General features: G+C 36.5%; 1 protein-coding gene and 1 pseudogene across 2 annotated transcripts; one reads left to right on the forward strand and one right to left on the reverse strand.

The window, feature by feature from the left end:
- Window positions 1–18: 18 nt before the first annotated feature.
- Window positions 19–16,725, forward strand: LOC107779987 (uncharacterized). Of its 2 annotated transcripts, none has more exons than XM_075253628.1 (14): window positions 19–606; window positions 8,525–8,652; window positions 8,770–8,955; window positions 9,974–10,042; window positions 10,116–10,172; window positions 11,682–11,735; window positions 11,810–11,872; window positions 11,969–12,031; window positions 13,123–13,287; window positions 13,820–13,975; window positions 14,852–14,932; window positions 15,053–15,114; window positions 15,240–15,366; window positions 16,373–16,725. In XM_075253628.1, the coding sequence occupies exons 1-13, from the start codon at window positions 432–434 to the stop codon at window positions 15,319–15,321; spliced, it is 1,341 nt and encodes a 446-aa protein (XP_075109729.1). In that variant the 5' UTR covers window positions 19–431; the 3' UTR covers window positions 15,322–15,366; window positions 16,373–16,725. The 2 variants fall into 2 exon arrangements, 1 of the variants encoding a protein (XP_075109729.1); XR_012709562.1 differs by having other exon boundaries at window positions 87–606; window positions 15,240–16,070.
- A 631-nt stretch (window positions 16,726–17,356) lies between these two features.
- On the reverse strand, window positions 17,357–21,222 carry LOC107779988 (NAC domain-containing protein 92-like; annotated as a pseudogene).
- Between the last annotated feature and the right edge of the window lie 254 nt (window positions 21,223–21,476).

The raw sequence follows: 21,476 nt of genomic DNA on the forward strand, positions 1-21,476 counted from the left end.
AATCAGCAAAAGTATATTGTACATTGTGCTTCACCACTTGAACTAGCGTGCTGGTACATACTGCAAATTGTACGTCATTCTTCATCACATGTACCTTAAATCAATGAAAGCCAAGTGTGACATGGTTAAAGATTCAAGGCGTCTATAGATTCCACCATAACCAGACACGTGCAAATATTGAAGATTTGAACAAGAAAAAGCCAACTACCCACACATCGCCGCCTCGTATTCCCCCACTCCCCACCATTAATACACGCACTGCTACTTCATCAAGAACCCCTTCGATATATTTATTCACTTGAAGCCTACTCTTCTTGGAAAGTCCGAAAACAGAAAAAACATACCCACAAAACATATCTAGCCGTGGCAGTAGAAAAACCCTTTAATTAGATCACCAGAGCCTTTGGTTTTCTCAGGCTTTGGGTTCCAATATGGCATCTTCGAGGAGGGTCTTGTTTATTTTCTTTGTTTTTCTTGCTCTCGTCGTCCCTAATGTCAAAGCTGATGCTGGCTCATCGTTGGAGGATGAAGTTGAAGTGGTTAGATCGGATGTTGCACCCACTTCTCAAGAATTGGACCTTCTTAAGTCCAAGATCCAATCTTTAGGTTAGTTCTGACTTTTTCCCCCTTTTTTTCTTGAAAAATCTATAGTAATTGGTTTTGCTAGTTTTCATGTTTTGATCTTAAAGGTGTTATCTTTTTTAAAATTTGTTATGAGCTGGAATTATGAAGAAAGAAGGGGTATCATGAGTAGCATATTATTACAGGATGAATAGATGAAGAGTGTTTCTGTTTTATTGCATATAACGTTCAAAACTGGGAGTAGAAATGGCTAGATTGATGTCTTGGAGAGCGTAGTCTCTGAATTGTGGTCTGGTTTACTTGGCTGGAACTGTAGATGTAGAGAGGTGGATTTGTTATGAGGTTAATTTGATGAGCTAATAATTCTGAGTTGTTTGAAGGTCTTAACTGTTTGGATTTCTCATATTGATGAGCTAGAATTCTAATCTAAAAAGAAGAAATTTTAGGTGAGTAGTGCAATATTACTGTATCAGGAAATTGGATTATTTGTGTTGAATTGTGATAAATTATCTATATTGTACAACATATAGAAACTAAAGCTGTAAGCTATTGCTATGTTCCTTTTCTTTTTTCCAATTTTCTTTCTTTATTTTGGAGGATAGGAACATGAATGTAAAATCAGCCCATGTAACATGCGAGGATAAAACGAGGATTGTCTATTACTTACTGCTTGAGGTTTATCTTTTATTTAGTTCTGCTTTATTTGGTGTTTCTTTGAGGCTATGCATTCTTGAATAGAACTATGCACGGTTTGGCGTCATGTCCTGTGGCTCTGCTGTATAAAGTGACCAGCATTTTTAAATAGAGCATGACTATGAGTCCACGACCATTCATATAGTTTGAATGAACTTAAGTTGGACATTTCTTTAGTTGCCTTCTTCTCGTACAGAGTGCTAGCTACTACCTATTGTACTTCTAACTTTTAAGTACTTCATTATATTGTAGATCTCCCCTAATATTTCGGTGTTTTGCATGTGTTTGGTCAAAGTTTGAGTGAAGTTGAAAAAGTAATTATTCAAAGTGAAGTTGAAAAGAAGTTTGTGGAAGTTGAAGCTGTATTTTGATAGTTGTAGTTTTTTTTGGGTAAAATAATTTGTGAAAGTTGAAGATTTTTGGGTTGTAGTTGGGAAAACTTATCTTAGATCGAGATACACATTCAAATCACTCATCTTGGAAGAATATGAAGTTAAAGTTTGCCTGGAAACTTGTGAAATAAGCTTCAACATTTCAGTTGAAGCTCAATCCCGGCCTTTTTTCAAAATTTTTGTTTTGGACAGCTTGCTCGCTGGGAAATTCCGAGCACATCCATACAACTTTTTCTGAATTCCGACAACTTTTATTTTTTCCGGTGGCGGGGAATCTCTCTCTGTCCAGAATTCTGGTTTTTCTGCTCTTTTTTTCAAGCTTTATAGCTCACGCTGATAACTTCCAAACAACCCCTAAAATTCCATAACCTGAGCAGCTGATTAGTACAATATGGGAGACAACAGGATATACTTCAACGCAGGATTCAAATCTTTTGACATCACCAGATGGAACTCCAACAAAGACACTTGGTTTGAATGGGTGGAGAGAAGCCGCAACATGATGAGAAGATCATCCATGGGTAGAAAGGCAATGGAATGGATATGCTTTGCACTTAAAGAAGCGTCGACAGATCAAAACAATCTAGTGAAGAGATGGAAGTACAAGGAGCAAATGACAGAACATTTCTGTACTAGGAAATTTAACGCCCATGGAAGATATATGAGTATTCTATCACTGAAGAGAGAAGGGAGGTCAGTGATTATAATCCCAGAGTTAACTTTGAATTCTGGCTGGAAAGACATAGCAGCTAAGATAGAGAGATTCATATCCACCAAGTTGAATCCCATAGTACCACCCAGAAATACTGTGGAAAATTTCCCTTATGCCCAAGCAGTTAAGGAGAGTAAATGACAATCCAATACTCTTCGAGAGGCAAGGGTCAGCACGAACAATGGCGATATCACTGTTTTGGAACCTACTGGAGGAGAGGACACAAGCCTACTAAAAAGATGCATTATCGGGTCTTTAGGGAAAGAAATCAATGAGAGACCCACTTTAGCAGATATAAGGCGATGGGCTAGTGCTTCATGGAACAAAGCATACGGAGTAAACATATATGAAATGACAGGAAACATGTTTCTTTTTGAATTTCCAAACAGATTCATGGCAGAGCAGATTGTGCAAGGAGAATGGAGATGGAAAAAATTCAAGCTTCATCTGGATTGGTGGAATCATACAGCCGGTTGCATTCCAAACTCACAAATTGAGGAAACATGCTGGATTAGAGCCATGGGGATTCCTTTACATCTATGGTCACAAAAGATCTTCAAAGAAATAGGAGATCTCTGTGGGGGTTGGTTAGCTACAGAAGAAGAAACTGATCTCAAAAACCATCTTAAGTGAGCGAGAATCAAAATTGCTGGTGATGGCAGAAAGACTCCCAATGAGGTGGGGATTGAAAGAGACGGTACCAAATTCTTCATCCCAATCTGGGCTGAAAGAAAGACACGGTATGAGCTAAACACTGGTAAAGGAAAAGCAAGTGGACAATTTACACAAGGTTCAACTTCGATGAATCAAAGCAGTAAAGTGTCAAAAGTCAAGCTGAAATCCTATGGCCCCGATATGGCTGCACAAGTCATTTTTAATGACCTCTCGTGTGAGATCTCTGATGATACTGGGCTGAAGCCTTATATCGAGGAAATGGGAGGACCTTCTCAATCGGGGGCAAAAGAGTCACCTCCAGGGGATCAAACCCTTAATGTGAATCGTGAAAGTATGCAAAAGGAAACAATTACCAGTTGCAGTCAGCCAGAAGGTGGAGCAGATTTAGCAAGATTGGAACAGAAGGAAGGGGAGCAAAGCATAAACTCAAAGATGGGGAATGATCACGTGGGAAGTACTTTGGAACATCTAAAGCAATTTAGCCCTATTCAAGAGTGGGAAATTGAGGAGGTGAATCCTTTAGCAGTTCAACAACACAATCCATTATTGGATAAAGACATGGATGCAACAATATGGGTCCATCAAAATATGATCAAATTGGGGAAAATGTTTGGAATAGATTTCCAAGGACATGAAGAAGAAGCACTGGAATTGTTAATGCAAATTGACAGCTGCAGATAGGTTAGAAGGGTGGAGACAGAGTTGGAGGTGAAGAAACAAAGATTCAAAGGATCACTGGAATTAAAAGGTTTGACTTCTTTCGATGTCAAATTCAAGAGTGACGGGAAAAGGAGTAGGGGAAGAGATCTATCAATTATTTCTATATGAGGATCAAAGTAATTTCCTGGAATGTAAGGGGTCTAAATGATAAGAAGAAAAGGGAGATAATAAAAAGTCAAGTGCAGAATTGGAGGGCAGACATTATTTGCATGCAAGAAACAAAAGTCGAGGGGGATATCGAGGATAGTCAGGCAAATATGGGGTGGTAGATGGGTTAGGTATGCAAGTTTAGAAGCTAGCGGCACGAGAGGGGGGATTTTGTTGTTATAGGATTGCAGAGTATGGAAAGGGGAGGTGTTACAGACTCGTGCATACACTTTGACGTGCAAGTTTGACGCTCTTCTACAGAATTTTCAATGTCACATAACAGGAGTGTATGCTCCAAATTGTAGAATAGAAAGGAAAAAAGTATGGAGTGAAATTGGTGCAGTGAGGGGATTGATGGAAGGTCCTTGGGCGGTTTGTGGCGATTTTAACGTTACAAGGTACCCTTCTGAAAAACGGGAATGCTCAAGGAGGTCCAGAGCGATGGTGGAGTTTTCGGATTTTATAGAAGATATGGAGCTGATAGATCTTCGACTTGAAGGAGGAAACTATACTTGGTTCAAAGGGGACAATCATACAGCGGCTTCAAGAATTGATAGATTTCTCATTTCAGAAGAATGGGATGTAAGGCTCAAAAACATCAAGCAAACTATCCAACAAAGGCTGATTTCGGACCATTCACATGTGGCTATAGACTGTGGTTCGTGGGAACAAGCTAAATCATACTTTAAGTTTGAAAATTGGTGGCTGAATGTGGAAGGTTTTGAGGACAGAATTAGAGAGTGGTGGGGATCTTTTGAATTCTCAGGAAGACCTGATTACATTTTAGCTTGCAAGTTAAAAGCTCTCAAGGGCAAGCTAAAAGGATGGAGCAGAAGTTACGAAGGCAATTTGGGACTGCAGAAATCAAAATTGCTAAGTCAACTAGCAGATTTTGAGACAACGCAACAACTAAGAGCGTTGACAGAGGAGGAATCAGCCAGGAAAGCAGCCACTCTAATGGAGATTGAGGTGCAACTCAAGAATGAAGAATTTGCATGGAGACAAAAATCAAGAGCTTTGTGGCTCAAAGAAGGGGATAGGAATACAAAATTTTTCCATCGGACTGCAAATGCACGCAAGAGAAACAACAACATTGACCAAATAATGATTCGACATGAAGTAATCGAGGATCCAGAAAGAATAGAGAACGAGATTATTGAATTCTACAAGGAGCTATACACAGAACCTGAACAGTGGAGACCAACAGTCAATTTCGAAAATAGTTCAAGCATTTCTGAATCGGAAAGGGAGTCTTTACAGAGTAACTTTGAGGAACAAGAAGTGCTGAGCAGTCTGAAGATGTGTGCAAGTGACGAGGCTCCAGGTCCAGATGGATACACAATGGGTTTTTTCAGAAAGTGTTGGGACATTTTGAAGGAAGATATCATGGTGGCTTTTAACAACTTCCATTCACAGGAGATGTTTGAGAAAAGCTTCAATGCAACATATATATCATTGATTCCAAAGAAGACAGGTGCGAAAGAATTGAGAGATTTCAGACCGATCAGTCTGATAGGGAGCTTCTACAAACTGCTCTCAAAAGTCTTAACTGAAAGACTTAAGAGGGTGGTTGGGAAACTTGTTGACGCTCAACAAATGGCGTTCATCAAAGGAAGACAAATAATTGATGCAGTGATGATTGCCAATGAAGCTGTGGATTCAAGAATAAAAAAGAAAGAACCTGGAATCTTATGCAAATTGGATATCGAGAAGGCCTATGATCATGTGAACTGGAGCTTCCTACTAAGAATGTTAGAACAAATGGGTTTTGGGCAAAAATGGATTAGATGGATGAAATTTTGCATATCTACTGTGAAATTCTCCATTCTTATAAATGGAAGTCCTAAAGGTTATTTTCACTCACACAGAGGTCTCAGACAAGGTGATCCTTTATCTCCCTTTCTATTCATCATAGCCATGGAAGGATTGAACAACATGATCAAAACGGCTAAAGTCAGTGGATGGGTTAAAGGCTTTGAGGTAAACAGGAGTGGGGCTAACAATCTAGAGATCACACATCTCCAATATGCTGATGATACTCTAGTCTTCTGTGATGCTGAAAAAGACCAACTTAGATTCTTAAGGATCATTTTGGTTTTATTTGAAGGAGTATCAGGATTACACATTAACTGGAGAAAGAGCAATATTTTTCCCATTAATGAAGTTAACAACATGGGGCAACTGACTCAGATATTGGGAGGAGAAGTTGGGTCCCTACCAACTGTTTACCTTGGGATGCCTCTTGGTGCAAGATCCAAATCAAAAGAAATCTGGAATTCAATCATAGAAAAGTGTGAGAAGAAGTTGTCAAGATGGAAATCGCAGTACCTATCATTGGGGGGTAGGCTAGTTCTAATCAACTCAGTATTAGACTCTCTACCTACTTACATGATGTCTTTGTTCCCAATTCCAGCAGGCATTTTACAGAGATTGGACAAACTCCGAAGAACATTCCTCTGGCAAGGCAATAAGGAGAAAAAGGTCTTCCATTTAGTCAATTGGAAGACACTAACAATGGATAAAAAACAAGGTGGATTAGGGATAAGGAATTTGAAGAACCAAAGCAAGGCTCTTAGAATTAAATGGTTATGAAAGTACTCTAAAGAACCCCAATCTTTATGGGCCAAAGTGATCAAAGCAAAGTATGGTGAAGAAAACAACTGGGTGTCAAAAAAAGTCAGTACATCATATGGAGTAAGTGTGTGGAAATCCATCAGAGAACTTTGGCCAATAATGAAGAATCACTCCTCCATAAGAGTGAACAACGGAAGGAACACATCATTTTGGAATGATAACTGGCTAGGAATTGGAAGCTTAAAGGAAAGATACCCAGATATGTTCGGTTTAGCACAAAACCAGCATAAGACAGTCGCTGATATGAGGAGTTGTCAAGGATGGGAAATAGCTCTAAGAAGACAGCTGAATGACTGGGAGATAACAAGATTAACTGACCTCTACAAAGAGCTGGAAGCATTTACAGGACTACAGGAAGGTTTGGATTCAATATGGTGGAAGAGGCACAACAAAGGGATTTACCGAGTGAAGGATGCATATAAGATTTTGAATCATGATAATCAACAGGTAGACACATGGCCTTGGAAACATATATGGAAAACAAAGATTCCATACAAGGTAGCCTGCTTCACTTGGCTACTAGCAAAGGAGGCGGTTTTAACCCAGGATAATCTAATAAAAAGGGGAATTTCTCTGTGTTCAAGATGTTTTCTGTGTGGGGAAAATGCAGAAACTGTCAACCATTTGTTTCTACATTGCAAGATTACAGACCAACTATGGAAAATCTTTATTAGTCTTAGGGGTATTTCATGGTCAATGCCATACAGGATTAAAGATGTCATTTATAGCTGGGAAGAAGCTGGAGCTGAAGCAACTAGCAGAGATAGATGGAGGACTGTTCCGGCATGTATTTGGTGGACAGTCTGGAGGGAAAGGAATACTAGATGTTTTGAAGACAGAAGCAATTCACTGCAGAAGATCAAACTCAATTGTATTCTTCTATTTTGTTTTTGGTGCAAACAGATGTACACAGAAGATACATTGACAATCATAGACATACTAGGATCCTGCTAGGTCTCAAATTAGAATATCTATAAATTCTCTCTATGTAAATTTGGTTTTCAGTGCAACCTATGTACTGATTTTTTATAATATATACAATAGTTACCAATTCAAAAAAAATAAAGTAACATTATTTGCAAGTGAATTTGTTAAAGAAACAGCCCCCCCCCCCCCCCAGATTTTGCTATAGGAAGCTGCAGACTCCAATTTGTTAGTTTTCTCTAACACCAAGATTTATGTTGCAGTGTCTCTGTGGAAGGGTCAATCCAAAGATGAACATAATTGTTTTGATAACTTTGAACATTCGAAGCACAAGAAAAAGCCACGTGTAAAGGCGCCACAATAAATGGTGCCTTTTTGTTTGGTAGTGAAGCAATGCTCCAGAGATAGAGAGATACACTTTCACGAACTGCACAAAATTTAGAGATAATCTACAATTACCATTCTCTATTGTGAACTGTACAAATTTTAGGGGTCTTCAAAGGAGCACAGCTAATTCAGAATAGAGTAAAAAACAACAACAACTAAACCTCTGTCCAAGTTGGGGAATTTGGAATAGAGTCACAACCAAAAATAACTTTCACATCCTTGTAAAAATTTGAGACAGACTTATAATTGCGGTAGGTTCCTATTCCACAGTTGTCGTACTTAGTACTTTGTTGGTGTCAAGTAATAAAGGGCAGCCCGGTGCACTAAGCTCTCTCTATGGGCGGGGTCCGGGGAGGTTCGGACCACAAAGGTCTATTGTACGCATTCTTGCAACAGGTTGTTTCCACGGCTCGAACCGGTGACCTCCTGGTCACATGGCAACAACTTTACCGGTTATGGCAAGGCTCCCCTTATTGGCCTCACATAATGAGGCTTTTAAATTTCATCTAGTTTTCTCTCTTAGTGTGAGTTAATTCTGCAACAGTGAGTTTTGGATGGGTGCTTGGGATGTAGGGTGCTCTCATTTGTTAAAGTTTTGGTTACAAAATATTGATTACTAGCTGTCTCTCTTTCCTTCTAATGGGTTTTGTTTTTCAAGAATCAAACATTGAGGAGACTGTGCGAGCACTGAAAGGAAAGGATGAGGTGATTGCTGACAAGGAGAAGACAATAAAAAAGAAGTCAGAGAGGGTTAAGTCATTGTCAACTGAGTTGGCTTCTCTACAGGTGAGTCTCTCAAATTAGCAAGTTGGCTTTTGTAATGCAATTTTAGTTTGATGAAAACGTCTTGACAATGTTGATGTAATTCGTCGCCTCTGAAGTTGTATATTTTTTTTTGTCTAGAAAAAGGGAACACTAGATGCCGAGGAGCAAGTTGGAAAGGCTCGTGCACGAGCTGATCAGCTTGAAAAGCAAGTTGAGAGACTAACGGAGGAAGTTGAATTGAAGAATAAGGAGAAAAAAGACTTCGAAGCACATAAAGGTGAAACTGAGAAGAGAGTAACTGAGTTAAATTTGAAGGTTGACAAGGTAAGCTTTTGATCTGCATTACCTTTTTATAAGAGAATAAGTAGCTCATTTGCTTTCTTTCCTTTTTCTCTGTAAGTTGTGTTATCTTCGCACTAGCTAATCGATACAGTATATATTCTAGCAAGTGAGATTTCACCACAAAAGCTTCAGCAACAAACAACAGCAACAACAACATGCCCAGTATAGTCCCACAAGTGGGGCGCTTCAGCAACAAAGCATATATTGCAATTTTAGATTGGAGGTCCTTTACGCGTTAAAAATATAAAAAGAAAAAAAGAACATCATTGTAGAGCTGCATTGTCCTTTTTTTTTTTAAAGATCTGAGGATTACGTTCTTTTGCTTGTCCTTTTAACGAATGTTTCCTTTTAATTGAGAGCCTAAAGCCAAGTACCTCAATAGAAGTATTAGAGAAGGCAGTTGGATGTATGTTATTCTGGTTCTTGGGGACAGAGCTTCTCCTGCGCATCATGTTAGAGTTGTTATTCAGCTATCCAACCTTGTTCAATCACTGCAACAAACAAAAAAGTACCAAAAAAAGAACTTCTAAATGCTATTCCTTATCAGTTTACACCAATAATTGAGCTCAGACAGAAAGATGGATAATGGATTTAAAAAGTTAGCTGAAACGTATAAAGGTGAAAGTGGGTGCAGAGCTCTGACTTTCATAAATAGCGATCCCTCATCTCCTTTCATTAAAAAAATCGCCCTTCTCCTCTCGTACCTTGAGATGATGTCACATGAGAATTTTATACAGCAGTAAGCGGTGATGACTGTCTTCTTGAAGATACTGTGAAGCTTATATAAATGATGAAGTATTTTTGGAATTTAAGCTGCTTTTTAATTACACAAATTGATTTCATTCTGCTGCTAAACAAACTTTAATTACCATGACTTCTTCTTGTGATGTCTACAAATATCTTCTAGCTCTTACTGCTGGTCCAATTTAGTTTTGGTGGCTACGTGCAATATTTCAAGCCCAATTATATGAAGTGATTTGTTTCTATTTGGTTTATGCAGCTCCAGAAGACCATTGATGAACAGAAGGAGAAACTGCAAAAAACTGAACGAGCTCTTCAACTTGCTGAGGTGCTCTTGATAATAGAAACAGCTCAAATGTTGTGAAACTTGTGTGGTGGATAACAATTTCTTTGCTTTTCAGGAGGAAATGATTAGAGCAAGGTTTGAAGCCACATCGAAGATGAAGGAGCTCATGGAGGTAGATGTTCTAGCTCCCTTTATCTTGTCATGTGAATTCAGGATTATGATTACTATTAAAAATAGGAGGTTCCGTCTCAATTTCCTAGCTAGCTGAGTAATGCTGTGATCCATATTAATGTTTCCGTCTACCGTGGCATCCTGATGCCTCTGTACTACCATTCATATTGTGTTAAGGGTTTGTTATGCTGGTTTTATTGGTTAGCTTTTTGTATCAGTCCTTGTATGTTGGAACTGGGTATATCAGTAGTTTTAGGGACAGCAGGATTGTGGATAGTCTTAGTAGTAATGGGTAGTGCGGTGATGGTGATGCTGGTCTTTAGCTTGTGGTTTTAATGTTGTATTTAATATGGATGATTTGACGGCTAAAAGGGGAGAGAAATGTGTTGATAGATGTGGTCTAAACTATTTCTGTTATAAAGGATGATGGCTGTCACGTAAGTGGGTGATATTGGCTAAAGAGAAGAATAATGGAATTATGATAATAATCATAAATACACTAGGCAAATAGGCCGCGGAGGCAGATATTCATGGAGTATGGGTTTTTTGGTGTTTACAGAAATGTTGATGCTGTAAATGTGTGGTTGGTGTCTTGTTTGGTGGTTGTCTATTTGCAACTTGTTGATGAATTTTGGGGGAGAAAAAAATCTGTAGTCAGTACCATGCATATATCTGTAGCTGGCATCTCTAAAGTTTTACAACTTGTCTGCCCTTTATTTTGGGTGGTATAATCAAATATGGTCTTCTTTTGTGTTAAATCATGTGGAGATGTCCTTGGATTCTGTTGATATATGGTTAGCATGTAAAATCTATTTGTAATTTGAAATTTAGCTAATTTTTCAATTTTTGTGGGTTATCACGAGAACTGTACCATCAGTCATAATAAAATTTTTATAAGAAGATAAAAAGTGGGATTTGTTTTAACACACACATGTCATCATCAATATAAGGAGGAAAAGGTGGTTTTTGTAGTTCCCGATCTGTTTCCCTCTTGCTTGGTTTTTGGAGTTCTGATATGTAGAAGTTGTCTCTGATTAGTGGTGATGTATGGCGATTTAGTTATGAATCTTTTTGGATGTGAGTATCTGATTCACGTGGAAGGTTATGCTTCCTGCACCTTGCATAGCCTAGCATAAAGTAGAAAAGGGATCAAAGTTGCATTCTGCATCATATATTTCGTCTGATACCCTTATTCACTGACCTAGTTACTAGAATAAGATTTGGAAAACTGTGAAATTTGAAGATGAGCTCTCATCGATGCATTGTGGGTTAGAGCTAGAACTCGGTCAAAATGAGCATCATTCATTTTGTATGATATTCTTTTCATGCCAAGTAATGTCTTGCTAGTATGTAAATCAGCTTGTGTTTAAGAATACCAATGCTTTTCTTCTTAGATAGAAAAATACTATTGCTTATCGTCTTTTGCTATTGTTTCCTTGGTTTTCCCTTTCCAGCCTTGTTATGTTGTAGATGATGATAACTTTTTTCTTTCCTTTCTTTGAAAATTCAGGTGCATGGGGCATGGCTTCCACGTTGGCTGGCAGTTCATTGGACTCACTACCAGGTATTTTGATTTTTGGGCAAAAACCACACCTAATGTTATTGTAAATGGATTGCTGACTGTGCTGTGAATTTCAGTCTCTCTTGGAGAAGCATTGGCAGGAGCATGGAAAACCTGCCATGGACATAATGATACAGAAGGTATGCGACTGGATATTCTGTTAAACTATCGATTATTCAATGATGCTTGTTTGATTTATTATTCTTTCCTGTTTACCATTTTTACTTGCTTCTTAGGCAGTTGAGAAGAAGGCCCAAGCTGAGGTATGGGCTGCGCCACATGTAGAAACAGTCAAAACAGTAAGTCAGCTTGGCATCATTTTATGTCTGATTTTTTAATTGCTATATTATCGCTTCATTTGGTCTAGTTTCTACTTTTCCATGACCTTCCAAATTAGAATACATATCATTATATATGATGGCACACACATATATATAGATATATGTGTGTGCGTGTGTGTGTATGTATGTTGCGGTAGTGGAAGAAAATAATAAACAATGGTTGAAGAGTCAGTTTAATAAGTAAAAATTACCTCAAATTTTAAAATTAGATTATTTTTTTTTTTGAGAAGGAAGAATTAGATTAATTTAATGGACTTGAATTCTTGGAAGTTGTAAAGGTGGACAGAAATGGGATGATGTCGAATATTTTGGAATGTCTCAGATGGAAAGAGTGATATATAAAATGAAAAAGATGGAATAGTGACTTCCTGTGGTCATGCCACTTTTTCCTTCTCTATTTCCCATCATTCTACGCATTTAATATATAGAGAAGTCATCTACAATAGGTGGGTATGATTAGTTAAAATGCTTAACCTCTTATCAAGGTTCAGCAAGTACGGATGAAGATAGAACTAGATTTATGTGGGTGTTTCTGCTGCTGCAAAATTAATAAAGAAGCAATAGAATCTTATTGTTTCTTCTTGTGAATTCTGATCTCGTCTGCTGAGATAATTGACCAATAAAAGACCTTAATAGGTGTTCTAATAACGAGCATTTTATTACCTAAACTAATACTCATCACTTCATGGAAATAAGTACTTGAACAATAAAGCTAGACTAGTTTGAGATTTCATGTTAACAAAGCAATAAGTTGTACCTTACACAGTAAAAATGGTTGAGCATCTTTATTTCTTCCCGAGAGGTGAGTTCTCTTGTCTGTTAAATGGCATATGGTCATCTGACATTCTGGAGGAGAAAAATCAAGACTAAGTAGGACAAGCTACTCAGTGAGGAGAAAAATGACTTCCAGAATTGGGAAGACTCTTCGTTACTTTTTCACGTGTAGATATAATTGTCTACTTTAAACATTTATTTTCGAGCTAGTGTTACTGTAGTATTTGAGATCAAGATAGAGGATCTTAGTAATTTTCTCGTGCTGCTGTTTGTAGAAATGGATGCCAGCTGTGAAGGAACAGTGGGTGGTAATCACCACTAACCTCAAGCCACATGCAGAATTGCTAAAGACCAAAACATTTGAGATTTATGAAACATCTAAAGGTGCCATAACTCCACATATCGTCAAAGTTCAGGAACTAGCAGAACCCCACGTTCAGGTAACATCCTTTTCTGACTTGCTCTTACGAAACCAAGGTTGAAAAGATTGAAAAAGTCAAGTCATTCACAACCAACACCTATGAAGGGTTCCGAGCACCTCATTTCTTTTTCGGGGCATCCGAAGGTTGATCATTTTTGCATGATTTCTTTTGCACTGCCCTTTCCAATGGGTTTCATCAAATTGGTTAAATCTAAAATAATAACATGCTCTTTTTTAATACGATCCCACTATACATGTCGATATACATAGAGATTCACCGATTACGTTTCAGCTCCAATTGGGTTTTTCCTAAATGGAACCTGGATACTTCATTTTTTGGGTCCAACTAGGCCCACCGTAAGACTTTCCTCATTTGAACCTCACCCTTCACTCTTAGTTCACTTAAATGAATGATAATTTTTAATGTATCAACAATAAGTACAGTAAAAAATTATAGTTTCATGTTCCGTCATACATGCATCAACTTTTTAATTGCTACCTGTTTGTAGCTTTATATGTATGTGATGTGGTGAAAGCATAATTTTCTACAGGAACTTAAAAAATTCAGCAAGCCATACATTGATCAGGTTGCCACTGCTACAAGACCTCATGTTGAAAAAGTCCGTATTGCTGTAAAGCCATACACAGATGTGGCAGTTCATCATTATGGGAAGTTCCTTGAATCTGCAACAGTATACCATCATCAGGTGTGAGAAAACAAATTGATATTATAGTCCCTGAAATATTCAGATCTTACCGAGATGTACTTGTGATTAAGATATACAGTCATAGTTTCTTTCTAATCTTTTCCAGTAATTTTACTACTGCGTCAGTTACTCGTGTATTCATGTTACAATAATCCCTTGAAACTTGTTTCTCCAAAAAAAAAAATGTCTTGTAGGCTCTTTAAGTTGCATTCCCTGCCTGTTTTCTTGCTTCCTCTTTATTCTTGTGTGGAAGAGTCTTGCTATAAAACTGATTTTGCTTTAGCTACTAAATTGTCCATATTAACTTGGGGAAACGTCTTGCGAATCAGTGCATGAAGAGTGGTTGAATTACCAGTGTGTATTCCCAACAGTCTCCAAGTTCTGATGCTTTTGTGGTTTAGCTCTGCCACTAGGGAGTTAGCTCTCTATTAAAAGATAGATCCTTCCCTTAGTATTTTGAAATGAAAGGGACAAAAATCACTTTACACAATTAGGGGAGGGATACAGGTTCAGAGAGGACAAATTAGTTTGTTTTGTTTATTATGTCTTAATTCATTGAGTGGAGAAAATGATTGTCATTTTCCGTGTGTGGTTTTTGTTGGATTCATCTTCACTTTACCTATTAAGATGATAAAGAAGAATGAAAATGTGATTAGAGGAGTAGCTTTTGAACTCTTTCGGAAGAGGTAAGGAGGTTATATTATTGTCCGAAAAGTTAGTGAGAGTATATTTCTCTTTCTGATTTTTACAAATTGAATGAACTGGTGGAAGAATCCATGAAGTAGCAAATGTCTTCGCTATTATACATATGCTGCTTGTAGCATTTGAATTGTATTGGTCCATCAATTCTAAATCAATGTTTCATGCCACTTGAAGCTGCAAGACACAGTCGATGAAACACTGAAGAAACATGAGCTTACAAGACCTCTTGCAACAAAGGAGTTTGTCTGGTTTGCTGTATGCATCTTTTATTCCTATACTATGATCTTGCCGTAATCCTCTTTTTTTTTTTTTTTTTTGATTCAATTTGAAGATCAGATCTCATAATTGAAACTTGTGCTGATTTTTATGATGTAGGCCTCAGCGGTTTTGGCTCTGCCTGTTATGATACTGTTCAAACTTTTGTCGGCCATTTTCTGGTTAGCACAGTTTTCTCTGCTCCCTTGTTTGCAAATTCGCAGTGATCTACCTTCTCTTCTAAAGTTCTGCAGGTTTACTCTTTTAATGTGGCTCAGCATTGTCTGCCTTTAATTATCTATTGCAGCACAAAGGCAAAGAAACCCAGCCGAAATGGTCATTCACACCATTCACGTCGTAAGGCCAAGAGGGTACACGCAGACAAGTAGGAAGTACATTGCTTTCATCAGAAATCAAGCGCTTTACAGTCACAGGTATCACGTTTGAGTTAGTTAATGGATGCATTTATATCTTGCATCAGATTTATACTCCTGTTTTCCATGTGACTCGGTGGATCAGATTTACAGCTTTAGGTTTTCAGATTTATAAGGTTAATGGTAGTAGTATAGCATGTTTTTTAGATCGCCTCTTTAAGAAATGTTCTGAAGATCCTTGGCATATGCTGTCTGAACCTGTTCTGTTGCTGCAATAAGGTGATTTTTGCAAAAAAATGTATAATCTCTAATAGAGACCAAATTCAAGTCACTCACCTTATCAGCAAGAAAACCCCCGAGTGATGAAGGAGAGGTGGAAGTAAAACTTTTGAGGGGTCACTTTCTCATAGAGTCTGTACAAAAACAAAATGAAGACTCCGTCACAATTTAATATTCATGTTAATGGACCGTGAGCAATTGCTGATGCCTTGTGTTGACATACATTAGGTGTATGGCAACTAATAGATTAGGTGAATTAGTATTATAAATAGGCCTTGTAATCTTCTCTTCTAGATATGAAATATAGAACTTCTTTGGTTTCTAACACCTTGCAACAGAAATAAACGGAAGAGACTCAAGAGTTCATCTTTTTTGGAAAGTGCGGCAAGCCCTTCTCTATATGTAGCTTTAGCCTGAAAGGAAATGAGCTTTGCTCCTTCCGCCTCTCCTGTGATTCGCATGAAGGAAGAAGGATATTGCGTATGGTTAGTCTGCTGTATGCCGAAAATCTAAAGTAACACATGTCTCAAGTTTATCTGTCTAACAATGTTCACCCCAAATCTATCCTCAAATAATTGATGAACACATTCCCTGAAGATATGGGGCAATTTCCTGTTGAATTTATGCGTCTTTTGGGGGAATAAAGCAGTAAAAACTATGCTGCCTTAAATTACCTGTCAAAAATTTTATTTCTTTATGTGGCGAAAAAGGATATGCGTATAGGCACATGATTATTGTGTTGTCCTCCACTGCTTGACACCTGATATGTTTGTTTCATCTTTTGCAGGTTGGTTGTCATTCTGTTGCGCGGGATGTTTGAAGTGTCGAGTCATCGTGCAGAACCTTCTTGTTTTTGAAGTTTCTTGCCGTAGGTTTTTCATGATGTGCATAAAGCATAAATTGGGGATACAGAGGAGTAGGTTTGATATTTTTTTGGTGTATCACTGCTTTTGCTTTGGTTCGTGTAACTATGATCTGCGTGCTGTTACGTTAGAAACTTGTCTCTTTTTCCACATCAAAGTTATATTGACTTAGTTGTATTATTTATTAAAATACAAAAAATCTTGTCTTAGTTGTATTAAGATCTGCATACTCATATTTGATATTATCTTTTCTAATCATATTTGATATTTACACAAATTTAGGCATTCCGAGAAAACTTTGGCCATGGTAGCGCAGAACATTCAATAGCCAGAATCTTTTTTGTAGATTTTTCGGCTGTCAAAAAAAGAGACCATTGTTTTTGTATATGTATAGAATGCCATGACCTATATCGGGTTTAATGAAGATATCGAAACAAGTCATGGAAAACAAAACAACAATATATAGTTGAACCCAATCGGTAACAGAGGAAAAAACTTTTCCATTAAACAATTTCTTAGCTTTAAGAATGACAAAGCAAAAGGGGCCTATATATGTTTCTTGAAAACGCAGATGGTAAATTCATTTCCTAGCAAATACCTTATTGATGTTTAGATGAAGTATTTAGAAGGAAATGGAATTGAAGGAGGGATAGGTGGTTTTTTGCTCAGAGTAAGCTATCCTTTCCATTTCCATCGTTTCCTTTCTACTCAAACTAAGAAGAAGCAAGAAAGCCACAAAATAATGTCACTCTTTCAAACCTTAAGTGGCTTCTCTAGAACTAAAAATAAACCGATACACGTGCTAAGTAATAACTTTAGAAGTAAATAGATCCATGTATATATAACGCCAAACTAGCTAGTACTTAATTTAAGATAGAACTTGTCTGCTTAGACGTTCTTCTATTTGGAGCTATGTTGTTAGGATCCTCTGTCAAATCCCATGTCGGATCTTCCAAACATGCATTTTTTAGAAGATCCGACTTGAGTGTGATTATTAATTTTTGAGGGATCTAAGCAACACAATCTGGAAATCTTTATAGATCAATAGGGAGCCCAATAGTTCTCCAAATCAGTACAATTCTCTATGGCCATGAATTTATTCATAGTATTTCCACTAATATTCGTATTTGCAGCATAACCAGCCTCATCAGTTGATATAAGCACGGCGTCATTAGAACTCATATCTTGCTGGTTCATAACTTGTGGCAGCGGTGGCGGTTGCATTGGCCTTAAAATAGGCTGAGATGTGGTGGCACCACCACCACCAAGATTTAAGTTCAAGCCTGAAATAGTAAAACAATTTCCTCCTCCTCCTCCATCACTACTACCTCCACCTAAGTTGTAGGAGTTCATTTGGGATTGGATTGGGAAGCTCATATTAGACGACGAAGCGCCACGAAAAACCTTGTTGAATTCTTGAATTTCTGGAACCTGATCTTCTCATGGCTAATTGGAAGCCATGATCAACTTGCATCATTTGTGAGGACATGGTACTTGGATTGATCTCAAGAGTGTAGGGGTTCATATTAACTGCCCTTGAATTGTTACAAGGGTACTTTTTGCCTCCTGCACTTTTTTGGAATACTCGGCAAACCACCCATTCATCTTGCTGAAAAATGGAGTGCAATGCAAGTATTTTAGAGCTAAAAAGATGGTTTAAATATATATATATATATATATATATATATATATATATATATATTTGATTCAAATCAATTGGCACGGCAACACCCGAGTATTCAAATTTGATAGAAGTAAAAAAATATTCCGACAAAGGGTGTTCAATATGTGTTATATACCTCTAAAACGTAATATTTTATCTATATACACAGTGTAATTTTTTGACGAAAAATGGTCAGTTGACCACCCTCGTAAGCATGTGGCTTCGCCACTGTTCACATATACCTGATTATCTCCTTGGAAAAGTCTTAGCTAAGAGGGGAAAAATGACAATACAAGAAGTTTACTTTCTATATATTGATGGTGTAAATTTTTTTAAACAACATCAGGTCATTTAAAAGATAATTGCAGCTAGTAGTTCATAAGCAGGCAGAACTAGTTATCCAAATATAAGGTAAACAACTTGTTATATTAAATTAATCTTTTAACGTACATATATATATATATATATATATATATATATATATATATATATATATATAAAAGCTATATTCGATATACAAGTACGTACTATATATAAATTATATAGTTCTCTTCCCTCACCCTAAAGGGAAAGAAAAGAAATAGGAAGCAGAAATCAGTATAGGAGTATTTCATTTTCAACATATTATTTATGCTTTGCTACCGACATCCCTCTCTTTCCTTACCCTATCTTAAATTGACTGAAAAAATGAAGAAAATATGAGATAAGATATGGAAGTTTAATATAGCACGTTAATTAAGATATTTGCTTATATTCACAAGAAACATTGAACTTTTTCAGAGTTTAATTAGAGCTACAGAAGGAAAACTAACTCCAGGAAACAAGGAATCGTTTTTCTACAACTACCTCATTTCCCCTTGCACTATCAATTAACAAAATGGTGCACATCCTAGTTGGTTTGGGCTAATTTATGTATTATTTCCTACTTCTTTACACAGAAATTAAAATCATGTTATTTTGTTGCGAGAATTGGTTGGAAAGTTGCTTTAAACTGTGTTACTATCCATAAAAGAGCTCTATCTGTTATGTATTATGACTCACGTATAGTGAAAAAAATAAATATTTTGTTTAAATTATTTATTAAATCATTTAATTTTCTTTTCCAAATATTAATGAAAAGTACTTATAAGATTTTCCAATATTTTTTGCCGTTGACATATATTTCATGTAAGAGTCAACGAGGGAGATTCTACATCCGGCAAAGCTTTAATTTAAGGGGATTCAAGAAGTCTCCTTTCATCATCAGATTTCCAAAATTACAAAACAATAATACAAATAAATTTAGAGAAATTACAAATCTAGCTTAGTACAATCTTTATCTAATCAGTTTTCTACGGGAAAATTGTACCAAAAGAGCATAAAATTTTCAGGCATATCGGGCGCATACCATAAATAACATGATGACGCGATCATGTTTATTTGAAAAAGAAAATCTTGAAAATTGCGGATTTCTTCTATCTCTCACTTCAAATTTGATTTAAATACCATTCATTTGTTCAATGAACAAAAGAAAATAATTAACTTATAAGTACACTAACATTCTAAAGGTACCTTTTTTGCTATATGCATTTTAACCTATTGTAGAGTTATTATTTTTTACATTACTTATTTATTACGGAAGAAAATTTTTTACGTGACCAAATAATCTTTTATCAGTATATAAAAATTAAACTGTAAGGGGAAAAAAAGAAGAAGAAAAGAAGCAGTGCAGTACCTTATGTATTCTATAGGAGGATTTGGAGTGGATCCTATATTCATGCATTACCCAATTGGTTTTCTCTCCTCTCGGAGCTCTTCCTCTATAGAAAACCAATGTTTTCTTCATACCAACCAATTCTGAAGTTGAGCTATTGAATATCTCCTTGTCTTTTCCAGTAGTTTTCCAGTATCCAGTATTTGTTGCTCGATTTGTTCTTACACCTGTTGGATACTTCCTATCTCTAAGGCTGAAGAAATACCATTCTTTTTCTCCCATTTTCGCCTTTGCTGATATATTTCCATAATAATTGTACAGATTGATTATTAGCTAAATCAATATTTTAAATTAGAAATTTCAAGTTTTCTTGGGTAAATTTAATGTTATCAAAATCAATGGTACAAGAAATGACTCTTTTCTTCTAACTTTGATTTTAAAAAGAAAAAAAAGTTAAGCAAAAGAATAGAACCCTTTTTAAAATTAATTTCATAACAATATGATGAAGCTTGCATTCACTTAACGATGCACCAAATAGTAGACGTTTTATGTATTTTGATTTTGGAAAAGCTTAAAGTTATATTGAAAAGTCAATTGCAGGTATAACAAGTATTGATTGATCCTAGAGTAAATTAAATGGTAATTAAGCAAGATGTTATTAAATTATTTTTTTTTAACTATACCGATAGTATAAAGATTGTTTTATTTTTTCACCTCTATATATTTTGAATCCTATCCCAAAACACTAGATCTTGCTATCGTGATTGTATTGAAAAAGGAGGTTAAAGAAAGAAAGACAAAAAAACAGCAAAAGGGTAGATTGTTGAGAAAACTTGAGCTTGCTCAATTTCTCAAGTTCATCGATCACTTTTACAAATATTATTAAGCATGATAAAAATTATAATGGAACTGCATGACATAGTATGAAGAAAACCAAGTACTTGTTCAATTTTCTAAACACAAAGCTTTATTATAACATGAAAACAATTTCAAAAACCCTAGTCTTGCTTTCTTGATGTGTACAAACATGGATTACTTATATCAATGTGCTGAATGCTTGAAAATGACGTTATACGACCAAGGTTTGAGGGTTCCAACTACCTGGAAGATCCCAAGGCTCAGTTTTGTTAAGATCGACATCGCCAATAGCCCTTGCAGTAAAATTAGTAGAATCAGAAATCTTGTTGACACGATAATAAGTTATAAGCTCCTCATCAGTTGGATGAAATCGAAATCCTGGTGGTAGAGTCTCTTCCTTCACTTCTTCTTGATCCATTTCTTATTTGTTAATTTTTGCTTCTTCAACTATGCTAAAAACTTCAAGAATTTGACAAGTTCAAAGAAAACCCTAGATTAGATCTTGAAACTTGTTAACAAAGGTAAAAATAAAAACTTTTCTTTTTGCACCACTTTTTCCTTTGTCAAACTATCACATGAAAGCTAATTAAAAAACTTTAGAAAGAAGAGAAAACCTAGCTAGCTAATTTGTTTGTTGGCTCAGTGTTGCAAGAAACTTTCTTTGTTGCTTACATGTAGAGAATATATATGGAGTACTGTAGGATCTTTGGATAACTTGTTGATAAACATTTGCTAGTTTTATAAGCTTTAGGGTTCTTCAAATATAGGTGGAAGGGTTTTCTCGCTGTTGAATTTAAAGAATAATTGGGAGGAG

The sequence above is a fragment of the Nicotiana tabacum genome, chromosome 1 (genome assembly GCF_000715075.1).
Source record: "Nicotiana tabacum cultivar K326 chromosome 1, ASM71507v2, whole genome shotgun sequence".
Classification (NCBI taxonomy): Eukaryota; Viridiplantae; Streptophyta; class Magnoliopsida; order Solanales; family Solanaceae; genus Nicotiana; species Nicotiana tabacum.

Bases quoted from the DNA above. Each gene is read 5' to 3' on its own strand.
- LOC107779987 (XM_075253628.1), top strand. From the start codon at position 432: ATGGCATCTTCGAGGAGGGTCTTGTTTATTTTCTTTGTTTTTCTTGCT. The intron at 10,173-11,681 runs GTAGATGTTCTA...TTGAAAATTCAG, and splicing joins AGATGAAGGAGCTCATGGAG to GTGCATGGGGCATGGCTTCC. The intron at 11,736-11,809 runs GTATTTTGATTT...TGTGAATTTCAG, and splicing joins TTCATTGGACTCACTACCAG to TCTCTCTTGGAGAAGCATTG.